The sequence below is a fragment of the Sorex fumeus genome, unplaced genomic scaffold (assembly GCF_029834395.1).
Source record: "Sorex fumeus unplaced genomic scaffold, SorFum_2.1 ptg000129l, whole genome shotgun sequence".
In the NCBI taxonomy this organism is placed as follows: domain Eukaryota; kingdom Metazoa; phylum Chordata; class Mammalia; order Eulipotyphla; family Soricidae; genus Sorex; species Sorex fumeus.
The window spans coordinates 17,501,630-17,516,087 of NW_026606186.1; the positions used below are offsets into that span (position 1 = coordinate 17,501,630).

Here is a 14,458-nt window from a genome sequence, read left to right on the forward strand (position 1 = left end):
TTCTGCTGTTTCAGGTAGGGTTTTTTTTTTAATTTATTTTTTAAATTTTTAAAAATTTTTCATTTTGACTTTGCTTCTTTTCTTTTTCTTTTTTCCCTCTGTTCCTGCTTCCATCCCCCCCTCCGTCACGAATTACCTGATGAGTATGAGGGAGATGCTAGAAAAACGGGCAAAAGTTCTCCCCAACTGGTCTGTCGGAGGGGAGAGGGAAGGACTGGAATGACTCCCCCTGGCAAAAATGTAGCTTCAAAGGTCTGTGGCAAAAAAATGGTAGCACCTTCAGATTCTTAAATAGGCTGGTTTTAATTTTTCCCTTATAAAAAATAATCACAGACACTATGAGAAAATCGTGAGCACCAGCAACTTCACAGTGGGAAGTGGAGGGAGCCTTCCCCCCTGACCTGAGGGCCTCCACCAAAGCCCCCCTTTGGTGCCCCTGGCTTCCTGCCCCACAGCCCACCCCGGCTGCTCTTTCATCCGCTCACTCTTTTCCCAGGCGAAGGCAAACAGTCGTCCACCTCCTCTGAATTAGTTTAAATAAAATATATATACTTCTGTCTTTCCTCTGCTTCTTTTCTCCCTCTCCTCGCTAATATTGCACATCAACGCTCCCTGGCGGCGACCGGCCGACAGGGACCCCTCCCCTCCTGCTGGCCTGATCATGGGGCTCCTCAGATGAGACACGGGGGCAGGAAGGAGCGGCCACCGGCCTGGTTCTCTGGCACCGGTGGCTTGCAGGCCCAGATTCGCCGTCGCTGGTTCTCGGGTGGGTCTACGGGGGGGTTGAACTGGGACCCCATGAATACCCCACTTTCCCTGCCACTTCCACCCCTTCTTCGGCACAGACAACAGCCTGGTCTGTTCCGGACTACTGTCCCTGGGCCCACCTGCCCCTGGGGACTCTCCCGTGCTGCCTCCTCTTCCTCCTCCTTCCCCCACGAGGCCCTCAGGGGCCAGGAGGTCAGGGTCAGAGGAAGCATGCAGGTCCAACTTCGAGGCGGTACCGCTTCCCTGATGAGGCAGGGGGGAGGTTGTCCACGCTGACAATAGGCAGCTGCTGGGGGTCTTGGGTCCGGAAGGTGAAGAGTGTCTGATGCCAGCGGCCATCCTGGACCTGAGAGGGGCGGAACAAGAGCACGCATCCATCCTCCCAGTCACGGATGGCATCATCCAAGGGACCTGGTTGATGAGACTCCCTACCACCTGGGCTGACAAGCTGGCATGGCCACCCAGGGCTCAACTGGAACACCCACTTGGGGTGGTCTGGGTCCTGGTGGGTGACTTCCGGCCTGCAAAGGGCACCACTGTGGTGAAAACCTGGTGATCACTTTTGTTCCCTGCAAAAAACTCTAGAAGTAGGAGGGTTGGATCAAATTATCGCGATAAGCAGTTAGCTAGTGGGCAGATGGTGGGTGAACAGACAGATGGGTGGATGGGCATGTCAATGGGTGGAGAGATGTATGGTAGATGGGTGCATGGGTGGATGTAGATGAATGGATAGATGGGTCGATGAATGAATAGATAGATGGATGAACTGGTAGACGGATTGGGTAGATGGTTGGATAGATGATGAATGGATGGATGGGTGAACGGATGGATGGATGGTCTGGTAGATGGATGCATGGGTAGATGGGTTTATGGGTGGATGGGTGGTAGGATAGATGGATGGTTAGCTATATGGAGGGATAAGTGAGTAGATGGATGGATGCATGGATGGATGGGTAGATACAGATATAAAATAGATATAGTTGCTATCCAGAAAGCCTTTATCAATGATTTTTCCCAAATAGTTTTGTATGAGAGTTGAGGTTCTTACATCCCTACTAACATTACAACAGTATGAATTTTATTTACTCCTATATTTTTTTGGCCTCTTGACAGCTTTCTGTCTCTCAATTAAAAAAATTCATCCCATATTGGGACATCTGAAAATCTCACACACACACACACACACACACACACACACACACACACACACACACACGGACAAGGAAAAATTAGCCTGGCCAACATGGAGATACGACAAGATAGAAACACATTCCCTTACAACCAGCCTTGAAAATAAAAACAGCATCTGCCAGGTCAGAAAACTAGATTTTTCCTTGAGAGAAAGTGGAAAGGGGCAAATTTTGCGAACGTGATGGCAGAAAGGTAAGTTTATACATCCCACTAACAGTAGAAAATGGTGAGGTGCACACCTTTAAAACAAAAGCCGATTTTCGCACTGGCCTCCGCCTGGGGGGCCCCCCACACTTATTACCTGGCAGCCGTCCACGGACACCTCCGGCCGGAACTGGCCGCCAGCCTCAAAGACTTGCCCGTTCCAGGCCCGGAAGCGCACGGCTTGCTTGGCAGGGGCCTGCCCAGTCCCCGCCGGCCACACGGTCAGGTTCAGGCAGTGGATGGTGATGTGCTGTGTCACCTCGGAGCTGAGCAGGTGCAGGAAGTTCATCTGGACCCGGCTGATGGCAAACTCGACCTTGGGAGCGCGGGGAGACACACAAGTGGGTGGGTCAGAGGCCTTGATCTCGGGAGGGACAGGCCCTCCGCTCACTGGCCTTTCGCGGTCGGGCTCCTGGGTGTGCATCCCGCTGAAGTGGGCGCCTGTCCCATTGCCAGGGCCCAGCTGCAGGTCCTGCCCTCACCTGGCCCCCACCCGTCCTGGTTCTCGGCCCAGAGCCGGATGCAGAGGCCTGAAGAGGAAGAGGCTCTTCCCCGCAGAGAGAGAGACTCCAGCAGCACCCGGAAAGCGAGGAGAGCCTTCTGGATCTTTCCGTGCCCCCAGATTCACTGGGGGGCGGGGTGTGTGACCCGGAAGTGAGATGAAATGTGTGACCCGAAGGCCATCATACTGCTGACCCAGGTGTCCGCTCTTGCCTCTGCCCTCTGTCGGGTGGCTTTGCCCCATGGCTTCTGAGCCTGAGGCAGCCGGCAAAGGCCTGGGTTTGGGGGGCTGGGGGCAGCCATGTTCCCCGCTGAGCCCTGCAGCCTGTTCAGCGTCAGCACCCAGGGAACGCTTTAGGCTGCCCCCCCCCCCCAAGACTCTCTACCCTTGGGGGGGGAATATGGCGCCCCCCTGAGGGATGCCAAGGGACGGGATGCAGCCAGAGCAGGGCACTGCATGAAGGGACCCACTCGCGAAGGACAGGCTGCCCCTGCAGCCCCAAGGCCCAAAGGGGGGACTTCTGGGGGGAGAGGCCACGCCCCACGCAGGTCCCTTTCCTGGCTTGCAGGTACATGGCCCCAAGCCCCCTAAACTCAGCGCGGATCAAGACGGCTGCATTGTGAGCACCTCTAGATGCCACTTTCCCCCGAATGAGTGGAGCGTGACCATTCTGTGGAATTTGTCTGATACTGTTTTTAGGTTTGGGGGCCACTCCCGGCAGTCCTCAGGGGTCACTCCCAGGACTGTGCTTGGCGGGATCCACTCCCAGGGCTGTTCAGGCTGGCCCCCTTGACCAGCCCCCTTGCCAAAATGCGTGGAGCTTCTTTTAAGAACAGTGCCTTGAGGCAGAGCGAGAGCACAGTGGGGAGGGCCCCGCACACGGCAGACCTGGGTTTGATCCCTAGGAGCCCACAGAATCCGTGGAGCACCACAGGAGTGATCGCTGAGCTCAGAGAAGGAGGAGGAGGTCCTGAGCACTGCAGGGCGTGGCCCCAAACAAAACAAAAGTGTGAATATTATTTAAAAATGGAGTAGGGTGATTATTTGGTGAAAAATGGCAGCAAATTTTTGCAGACAAAAGGACAAATCATGCAATTTCCCAATGTGTGGATGGGACTGGAGGCTGTCTTGATGGGGGAAGTGAGGTGGGGGGATGGGAGACACAGGGCGATCTCTCACAGGGAGAAACAGTGATCTCTCACGGGGAGACACAGTGATCTCTCAGGGGAAAAGATACGCAGTGATCTCTCAGAGGAGAGACACAAAGCAATCTCTTAGGGGAGAGACAAGAGATCTCCCAGGGGGAGGCACAGTGATCTCTTAAGAGATAGACACAGTGATCTCTCAAGTGAGAGACACAGAGTAATCTCTCAGGGGAGAGACATAGGGTGATCTCTCAGGGGAGACACAGGGCAATCTCTCAGGGGGAGACACAGTGATCTCTCACGGGGGAGACACAGTGATCTCTCAGGGAAGAGACAGAATGATCTCTCACGAAGGAGACACAGTGATCTCTCATGGGAGACAAAGTGATCTCTCATTTAGAAGACACAGTGATCTCTCAGAGGAGACACAGTGATCTCTCAGGGGAGACACAGGGCAATCTCTCACCAGTGGGACTTAAAGATACACAGAAGGGAGCATCTAAGGGCAAATGACAACACAAGGATGCAGTGACTGCCCCACTGCTTTGGTGGTGACTGAAAGGAGGTGGAGGGCTGAGAGGGAGGGAGCCCAGGGTGGGGAGTCGACAGGGATACATAATGGGCTTGGGAGAAGATGGCATACCTTGGAGGCCGTGATGGGCTTGAGACAGGTCTGCCCCCCATGCGTGAAATTGCAGGAGACTTCGATAGTGTCGGAGGCGCAGCCGAGGTTGGGGTCCACCCAGTAGGTACCTGCGGGCAGTATAGGGTGCAGGTGTGGGGGACGGGCCCTGGGCTTGGTGTTCTAGGTGGACCCTGGACCTTCCAGTCCCTTGGCCTCCAGCTATGCATGAAGCTGGGGAGGGGGAACAGAAATGGGGCTTGGGGAGCCCAGAAGGGGAGCAAACCCTCTGCACTCAGCGGGGTTGCCCTTGAAAAGCCCATTTCACAGAAGGGAATACTGAGGTTGAGAGAGAGAGCCAGTCCTCCTAGCACATGAGGGGTGATCCTTAGTGGGCTTCACCTCCAAGCTTAGGGAGTCTGGCCCCACTAGTTTCCTCAGGGAAGCTGAAAGAGGAGGCCAGTGGCCCCACTTCTGCCTATGTTTATTAATTTGTCTAGCCGCACTCAGCAGTGCTCAGGGCTGACTCCTGGCTCAGCACGCAGGGGTCACTCCTGGTGGGGCTCGGGGGGCTGTATGGGATGCCGCCGGGGACTGAACCTGGGTCAGCCGCATGCAAGGCAGGCGCCTCCCTGCGGTACTATTGCTCCCTGCCCCCACTTCTCTCTTCATTTTGTCTCTGGCCACTCGGGGCTGACCCTACCGTCCGCCATCTTCTGCTCGCAGTCCATGAGGTCCCGGCAGACCCGGGCCGGGTTCTCCTTGGTGCCCAGGGGCGTCTTAATGCTCTGGATGAGGTTGCTGAGGTAGTGTAAGGTTTTAAAGATCTCCCCTGCCTGGTCCAGCACCAGCCGGTCCACGTGGCCGTAGCCCTGTCGGAAGCACAGGGACAGCCAGGGGCCCCGTCAGGCCCGACCTGCAGCCCAGTCCCACCACCCGAGAGGCAGCGCGCGGACCCCAGGGGCAGGTTGGGGGCCCGGGCCCGGGGGGGCTTGAGAGCAGGCAGCCCCCCGTGTCGGGGCTCAAGATGGACAGCGCGTGCGGGCACGTTGGGAGCAGGCTAACCCCTTTGGCAAGGTGCAGAGGGGGCATGTGTGGGGACTTGCTCCTGCCTGGGGCCCCTGCAGTGGGAGGGGACAGGCAGGAGCATCCAGGACACAGCCCGGGGAAAGGCCGCTGGGGGAGGGGTCTCGGGTGACCCTGGATGGGAGGGACCCTGCCAGGGTTCAGGGAAACAGCACAGAGCAGGGAGTCCTCCTGCCTCCAGTGTGTGCGGAGAGGGAAGGGGAGAGAGAGAGACAGACAGACAGACAGACAGACAGACTGACAGAGACAGAGGGAGAGACAGAACTGCACACAGAAGGAGAGAGGCAGAGGCAGAGGGAGGAGGGGGAGAGAGCGAGACAAACACAGAAAGAGACTGACAGAGACAGAGAGAGACAGAGAGAGAGGCGTACACACACACATACACACACAGAGGAGAGAGAAGGAGAGGCACAGAGAGGGATACATTGCTTCTGACTGGACCCTGGACCCCAGCAACTACATCAACTACATCAACTACATCAACTACAAGTCCCAGCCAAGCTCCATGTGTGTGTCTGTGTTTGTATGTGAGTGTCCATGTGTAACTGTGTGTATGCATGTACATGTGTGAGACTGTGTGTGTATATATGTGTGTATGTGTGACTATATGAGTATGTGTGTCACTGTGTATGTGAGTCAATGTGTGTACATGTGTTTGTGAGTGCATATGTGTACCTGTGTGTTTGAGTGTGTGTATATGTATGACCATGCATTTAGGTGGATGTGTGTGTGACTGTGTGTGTATGTGCTACTGTGTATGTGAGTGGATGTGTGTGACTGTGTGCATGTATGTGTGTATGTTTGACTGTGTGTGTGAGTGGATATACATGTGACTGTGGACAGGTATGTGTGTGAATGTGTGACTGTGTGTATATGTGTTGTGTGTGTGATTGTGTGTGAGTGGATGTATGTGTGACTGTGTGCATGAATGTGTGTGACCATGTGTGAGTGTATGTATTATATGTGTGATTGTGTGTGTAAAGTGGATGTGTGTGGCTGTGTGCATGTATGTGTGTATGTGACAATGTGAGAGTGGATGTGTGACTGTGTGTGAGTGTATGTATGTGACTATGCATGTATGTGTGACTGCATGTGTGAGTGGATGTGCGTGTGACTGCGTGCATGTGTGTATGCGTGACTATGTGTGTGAGTTGATGTGTGTGTGACTGTGTGCGTGTATGTGTTGTGTGTGACTGTGTATGTGAGAGGATGTGTGTGTTACTGTGTGTGTATGCGTAACTATGTGTGAGTGGATATGTGTGTGTGACTGTGGGTGTATGCGTATGTGTGACTGTGTGTGAGTGGATGTGTGTATGACTGTGTATTTGTGTATATGAACTGTGAGTGTATGTGTGATTGTGTGTGAGTGTATGTGTCTGAATGTGTGCATGTATGTGTGTATGTGTGACTGTGTGTGAGTGGATATATGTGTGTGACGGTGTGAGTGTATGTGTGATTGTGTGAGAGGATGTGTGTATGACTGTGTGTATGTGTGTATATGGATGGTGTGAGTGTATGTGTGATTGTGTGTGAGTGTATGTGTCTGTGTGCATGTATGTGTGTATGTGTGACTGTGTGTGTGAGTGGATATGTGTGTGTGACTGTGGGCAGGTGTGTGTATATGTGACTGTGTGAGTGTGTGTTTGTGTGTGAATGTATGTGTCTGACTGTGTGTATGTATGTGTGTTGTGTGTCTGTGTGTGTGAGTGGATGTGTGTGGCTGTGTGCGTGTATGTGTGTCGTGTGTGACTGTGTGTGTGTGCACACATGCGAGTGAGAGCAGCCGTGTGACGGGAGCAGACAGCACTGCTCAGCTGTGGGCTCTGCCCCCTGAGGCCTCCTCCCAGGTGGCTCCAGGCCAGCATGGGGGCTGCACGTGCAGGAGGAGGAGGCAGGGCCGGGCCCCTCCCAGGGGCCAGTCAGCAGGACACGCTCGAGAAAGAAAGAAGCTTCCAGGCGCCACCCTCCAGAGCTGCACGGAGGGGGGCTCGGCAGAGCACACGCCCCCTGAGGGAGCACTTGCAGGGAAAGCCAAGGCGGCCGAGGTGAGAGGGGAAGGGCTCTGAGCCGGGGCCTCCCGTGGGGGAAGGCAGGAGCGGGGCCGTCCATGTGGGCTCTCCCCGGGCTGTGAGCCAGAGAACATGGCTCAGCACCAACGTCCCCGGCCGGAGGCATGGGGAGGTGTCTGCGGGAGGTCTGGGCCGAGGGGCACCGGGTGCCCCCACGGGGTCCTGACAGGTCAGACCAGGGCACTGGCGGGCCCTTGGAGCAGTGGCCAGGGCCAGGGTCTCAGCAGAAACACCAGCTCGGCGTGCACTGCTGCTCAGGGCAGGGGGTGGGACGCGGCGGCGGGGGCTCGGGCCGGTGAGCCCCGCTCTCCAGTAGGCAGGGGCCGCCAAGAGGCCTCCTGAGAGAAGCAGAAGAACGCGGGTCATTCCCAGACTTGGCTCTGGCTGGTGCTGGTGAGGGAACCCGGTCCGTGCCGAATCTCCACCAGAGACTCCCCGGCCCCCCTCCGTGGCTGACACAGGCCACTGAGACAACGGCAGAGCCCCCATGGGGTCCCACTGCAGCGCCCCATCCGTACCTCTGCCTGCAGAGCTCCGCGAGTGTCCACCCAGGTCTGAAAGGCCGCGCCGAGGTCATCTTGCTGCTGTGTGGAAAGAAGTTGGAGCTCGTGTCCTGCACCCCAGGGTCCCCCAGACCCTCAAGGGGGGTCCCATGGGAGATGCCTGCCGCAGAGTCGCTTCTCCCCATGCAGAATGCAGTCACCCCTGCAGCCTCTCCCTCCTGGCCCCATGGTCAGCTCCCAGCTGCCCATCGGGGCTGTGAGAAGTCCACGGGCGGCCTCCCGGCCATGGGCTGCTCTGGAAGCCCCAGGTCAACCCCTTCCCGGCTCAGCGACAGCCCAGGCTTCCTGCGCCCCTACCCAGGGTTCCTCCTGCTGCCTCCAGACCAGGGTCCAGTAGGGACACCAAGGCTAGAGCTGACCCTCTGGCTGTATCCTGGCCTCCTCCCACCCCCGCCCCACTGAATCCAAAAGGTAACAGGAAATGTTTGACTTACAAAGAGGACGGGGCTCCCCGGGAGACCCTGCAAGAGAGGGAGGGTGGGTCAGGATTTGAAGTGAGGGGTGCAACAGAGCCGGCCCGCAGCTGGGGACTCTCAGGCACAAGGATTCCATACTGGTCTACACTTGCCTGGATGCTGATCCACTGGGGCTGGTCTACACCCGCCCAGATGCCTGATCCCCCTGGGGCTGGTCTACACTCACCAGGATGTCTTATCCCACTGGGGCTGGTCTACACCCGCCCAGATGTCTTATCCCACTGGGGTTGGTCTACACCCGTCCGGATCCCTGATCCCACTGGGGCTGGTCTACACCCACCCGGATGTTGGTTCCACTGGAGCTGGTCTGCACTCGCCCGGATGCTGATCCCACTGGGGCTGGTCTACACCCGCCCGAATGGATGCTGGTCCCACTGGGGCTGGTCTACACTCTCCTACAAATCAGTGACTACCACAAGCTCGCAAGGGCCGAGTCTATTGGCACAGGCCCAGCTCTTGCTCTGGTGTTGGGCGCTGAGCAGTTACCTACCGGCGGGCCAGGCTGCCCTCTGGGGCCAGGAGGACCCTGGAGGAAGAGACGCACATGAGGCCTGCTCAAAGCTCCACCCCCACCACCCTCGCCCCAAAACGCCCTGAGCCCCAGGTTCCCATCACCCCCACGCGAAGCCAAGTCCCCGGGGTCATCAGCAGTCAGGACACGGAGCCCAGAGTCCCACCTGCTCTTCCCCCCAGCCCACTCACCCTCGGACCTTGTAGTCCCTGCAGGGAGAAAAGTGGGGAGAGGGTCAGAGTCCGCCACCCACTTTGGCCCCCTCTGTCTCCCACCTCCCCAAGTCCCCTGGGTGGCCACTTACCAAGTCCCCTCGGCTGCCCTTGTCACCCTTTGGACCCTGCAGTAAAGCACAGCCCAGTGAGAGGCAGCTTGGTGGGGAACCCCACTTCCCAATCCCAACTGGGGATCCCCGGCACCCCGAGTCACCGAGACCAGGAAGTGCGGGGGCCCTGGTGCCCTGCCCCTGCACCTACCAGGTGTCCAGAAGGCCCGAGGCCCCCCAGGGGCCCGATGATGCCTCGCTTTCCCTGCGGAGACAGAGAGAGGTTCTTGGGTGCTCGCCCCAGCATGGGAGGTCATGAGGGGGTGTCCCGGGGGAGAGCGGAGCAGGTCACAGCCGAGAAGAAAGGGAGTCAGACACTGGGCAGAGAGAGGCTTGGGACTCCAGGAGGCCGGCTGGCGCAGGCCAGGAGGGCGGGCACTCACCATCAGGCCCGGAGGCCCTCGAGGACCCTGGATGCCTTTGAAGCCAATGTCTCCAGAGGGTCCCTGCAGGAGGCAGAGGAAGGACGGTGCCTGGGAGGTTCTGGGTAGAGGCCCTGCCCCTGCCCTAGTACCCTGGGGGGGCTGGCCAGCCTCCAGTTGCCCCATGGAGAGAGGCTGGACTTGGGAAGGGCTGGGTAGAGCGGCAATTACCCAGGGTTCTGCTGCAGGTGTCGGGGTGCTGTGTATGTGTGTGTGTGGGGGGGGGCGCCTTCCTCCGGCCTGGCTGGTCATCACCCTCTGCATTATTGTGCCCATTTTCCAGAGAAGGAAACCAAGACCTGGAATGACCAGGACAACAGAGCCAGTAAAGTGTGGCCCTGAGCTTAGAGCCCGTAGCTGCTGGGCTGGGGAGGCCCGGGTGCGAGACGGCCACGTCAGGGGCCAGCTCAGTCCTGGTGAGCATTCTTCCAGCTCAACTGCACACGTGGGATAAGAGGATAGGTGCGTGAGCAGGGAGGTGGGTGGACGCAACCCCGGCAGGAAGAGGGGGCAGGGCAGGCGTACCTTGGGTCCGAAGAGGCCGGCCACTCCCGGGAAGCCCATCTCGCCAGGGTCGCCCTGCAGGGAGAATGGAATGAGAGGGGAGAGTGCGGGGAGCAAGGCTGCCCGTAACCGGCCCCCCAGGGCTGCCTCCCCCGCACAACCAAGCCAGATGGCTGACCAGTCTGGGGGACAGGTGCTCGATCATCTACTCCTCTGCCAGCTGAAACGGTGAGGGTAGCTCATGGAGGAATGTTCTAGAACACTCGGCATTTCCGCGGAGAATGTCCAGAAAGTCAGAAAGGACCCAAGAGGCTCTTCTCAACCCTCCTCCCCTCCAAGCTCTGTGGAGGAGTCGTTCCCTGCTTGTGAGCCCATCGTCAGAGCTTACATGACACAGGCATGCTCCCGTGTCAGCCCAGGGAGGCACTGTATGCCTCTCCCCCAGATGGGGGGGCTGAGGCTCAGAGAGGGCAGGGATGTGCTCTAAATCACACAGTTGTGGGTGCAGTGTGCTAGATTCAGATCAGGCGCAGGCGATTTCCAAGATGTGACTCACTCGGTAGGTCCTGACTTAACTTTGAAAGAAACTTCTGGGGCTGGAGCAATAGCACAGCAGGTAGGGCGTTTGCCTTGCACACGGCCAACCCGGGCTTGGTCCCCAGCATCCCATATGGTTCCCCGAGCACCACCAGGAGTAATTCCCGAGTGCAGAGCCAGGAGGGAGGGAGGGAGAACATTACAACATATCAAAATGTGGAACTGTGAAAGAGGCAGCCGTTACAATGAACTCTCCAGTGAATGGAAGAAAAGAGTTCTATACCACACAAAGGGCTAATGTACAAGATCTATAAAGCACTCACAGAACTAAATAAAGCAACCTCATCAAAAATTGAGGAATGGGACTGAACAGATAATTCCTTGAAAAGACATATAGCTGACCGATGACACAGCACTCATCAGCTCTGATGAATAGGGAAATTAAAATAAAAGCAAGAATCATCTGTCACCGCACACCAGAGAAAATGGTCTGTACCAAAAAGAACCAGTGTTGGTGGGGATCCACATAAATGGGGAACCACCATTTTCTATTGGTGGGATTATGATCTGGTTCGATCACTATGGAAAAACAGAATTAACTCCTCAGAAACTTAAAACTAGAACTACTGTATGAACCCAGCAATTCCATTCATTGGCACCTATGCCAAGAGTATTACAATATTAATTTGGAAAGGTATATGCACACCCATGCTCAGCACAGCACTGTTTACAATAGCCAGGCTCTAGAAATAACCCGAAGAAAAGTTGAGTTTGCTACAACCTGCATGGAACTAAATGGTGTCATTCATTTATTCAGCAAAATAAGTCAATGGGAGAAAGGCAATATCAGATGATCTCATTCATTTTGTGGCGTATAAAAGAAATGAAGAAAGGGAATGAACAGTGTCCAGTGAAAACAAACCCTTGGACCTTGACAGTAGAACTAAGGTTAGCAAGTGAGGTGGGGAGGGGAGAGATAAGACCAACAACATTAATAGAATTGTGAAACAACCAAATGAACCGGGAAGCTAGTTTCTACTGAGACAAAATCTTTATCAATAAAAACAAGATACGCAAAAGGATACACAAAATAGCTAATAAGTCAGGATCAAGTGGGATTTGTGAATTAATACTATTGAAAAATAAGTGTAATTCGCATATTAGCAGACTAAAAAGAAAAATCATTGGATTATTCCAGGATATATGGAAAAAACATTCGACAAAATGCAACTCCACATATGACAGAAACTCTCAACCAACCAAATCTGGGGTGGGGGTGGGGGGGAATAACCATAACTTGATAATAAGCACAATGAAAACATGCAGTTAGCATCATAGTTAAAAGGGAAGGACTTTCTCCTGAAGATCAGAAATAAGCCAAAATATCCATTTCAACCACTTCTGTTGAACACTGAATTACATTGGCATTCTAAGCAATGCCACCAGGCAAGAAAACTTATTGTTAAATGTATTTTTAAGTATTTCAGATGTTAATTATGTTGTGAAGATAATTGTTTTTTTTAGATTACAAATTTCAACTTGTTGCTAGTATACAGAACTGTAATACATTTGTGCATACCGATCTGGTGTCCTGCCAACTTGCTAAATCCACTTATTCAATAGCTTCATTGTAGATTTCGCTGGATTTTCTACATAGATAATAATTTCCTCTACAAATGAAAACTTTTGATTCTCTTTTGAAATGAATGTCCTTAATTTATTTTTCTTGCCTGGTGGCATTGGTTAGAACACCAATGTAATTCAGCGTTCAACAGAAGTGAAAAGAATATCTTGGTTTATTTCTGATCTTCAGGAGAAAGTCCTTCCCTTTTAACTATGATGCTAACTACATCTTTTCTTTTTTAAAAAAATTTATTGAGGGGCTGGAGCAATAGCACAGCGGGTAGGGCGTTTGCCTTGCACACGGCTGACCCAGGTTCGATTCCCAGCATCCCATATGATCCCCTGAGCACCTCCAGGGTAATTCCTGAGCACAGAGCCAGGAGTAACCCCTGTGCACTGCCGGGTGTGACCCAAAAAAGCAAAAAAAAAAAGTTTATTGAATCACCGTGAGATAGTTACAAGCTTTCATGTTTGGGTTACAATCACACGATGATCAAACACTCGTCCCTCTACCAGTGCACATTCCCCACCACCAATATCCCCATAACTATGTTTTCATTGTGCTTGTTATCAAGTTCCTTCCTTCCTTCCTTCCTTCCTTCCTTCCTTGCCACACCTGGAGGTGCTTAAGGCTCATCCTGGCTCTGTGCTCAGGGGCCACACCTGGTGGTGGCTTGGGGGACCATGTACGGTGCCAGGATCTGAACCATTATGACCACAACTACATGCAAGACAAGTGGTTTAACTTCTGAACTACCTTTCCAGCCCTTGAGATGCTGTGTTTTCACTTTTATTTGACTCAAATACTTCCCTGCAGCTATCCTCTTTGACCCATGAATTATTCCAACACTGGCTACTGAATTTCCTGCCAACGATGGTTGATAAACATTCTTTTTGTGAGTTGAATCTTTCAACATATGATTGGTCTTGGTAAACATTCTGCATGGCCTGGAAAAAACATCTGTATCTTGCAGACATTGGGACTAGGGTTCTATGTGGTTGACGAGGTCAAGATGGTTAATAATGCTCCGGTTCTTCCATCTCATTTCCTGACCCTCTGTCCACCTCTTCTGTAAGTCACCAAGAAAAATGTACTGAAGTCTTTGATTCTAACTGAGGATTTGTCTATTTTTCCTTATACTGCTGTTGGTTCTGGTTAAGTGCCTTTTGAATATCTATTATTAGCTGCACACACCTAAGATTTAGGTTTCTAAGCTACCTTGATTAAACAACCTGTTTATTATGAAAGAAACTTCTTCATTACTGTCAATCATCTCTGCTCGGCAATCTGCGTACTTGCTATTAAAATAGCTACTTCAGCTTCTTTTCCTGAGTATTCACGCTGCCTGTGTTTTTCCATGCCTTTACTTGAACATGTGTTTTTTTTTAATGCTTAAAGTAGGTTTCTGTGGCAACTATAATTGGATCTTGCTTTTGTATCCTATATAATCATCTGGATTTTGGGGAGGGGGTACTCCCAAGCACTGTTTAGAGGGCTCAGGGCCCACTCCCAGTGACACTGGTCCCAGCAGGACAGATAATTCAATGCCAGGGTTTGGCAGTGAGGTGCTACCCAGGCACAGAGGAACTGGGGCTTCCAGGGTGCTGGGGGTGGGGAGTGGGGCCATATAGTGTTGGGGATCAGACTCGCAGACTTGTGGGTGTAAGGTATGTGCCTTGACCCTTCAGCCATGTTCGTGACCCCTGGTCTGCTTTTTATTCGCTTTTTGGGGCCACACGTAGTGTTGCTCAGGGGTTACTCCTAGCTCAGTGCTCATGAGTTATTTCTAGCAGTTCTCGGGGGACCATATCAGGTGTCAGGGTGGGGGGCGGGGAATCTATCCCGGGTCTGCAAGGCAAGGCAAGTGCCCTAGTGGCTGTGCTATCTCTCCAGACCCTTGATCTGTTTT

General features: G+C 53.8%; 1 protein-coding gene across 1 annotated transcript in view; it reads right to left on the minus strand.

The window, feature by feature from the left end:
• Positions 1–14,458, minus strand: part of COL27A1 (collagen type XXVII alpha 1 chain) — a 129,860-nt gene continuing 115,402 nt past the window's right edge. Inside the window, exons 50-61 of the mRNA XM_056138693.1 lie at positions 10,410–10,463; positions 9,846–9,908; positions 9,614–9,667; positions 9,442–9,477; positions 9,329–9,346; positions 9,117–9,152; positions 8,585–8,611; positions 8,106–8,171; positions 5,136–5,304; positions 4,454–4,563; positions 2,261–2,479; positions 1–1,114 (exon numbers count right to left, since the gene is read on the minus strand). Of these exons, the coding sequence (XP_055994668.1) occupies positions 968–1,114; positions 2,261–2,479; positions 4,454–4,563; positions 5,136–5,304; positions 8,106–8,171; positions 8,585–8,611; positions 9,117–9,152; positions 9,329–9,346; positions 9,442–9,477; positions 9,614–9,667; positions 9,846–9,908; positions 10,410–10,463 (999 nt within the window). The 3' untranslated portion in view covers positions 1–967. The remainder of the gene's footprint in view (positions 1,115–2,260; positions 2,480–4,453; positions 4,564–5,135; positions 5,305–8,105; positions 8,172–8,584; positions 8,612–9,116; positions 9,153–9,328; positions 9,347–9,441; positions 9,478–9,613; positions 9,668–9,845; positions 9,909–10,409; positions 10,464–14,458) is intronic.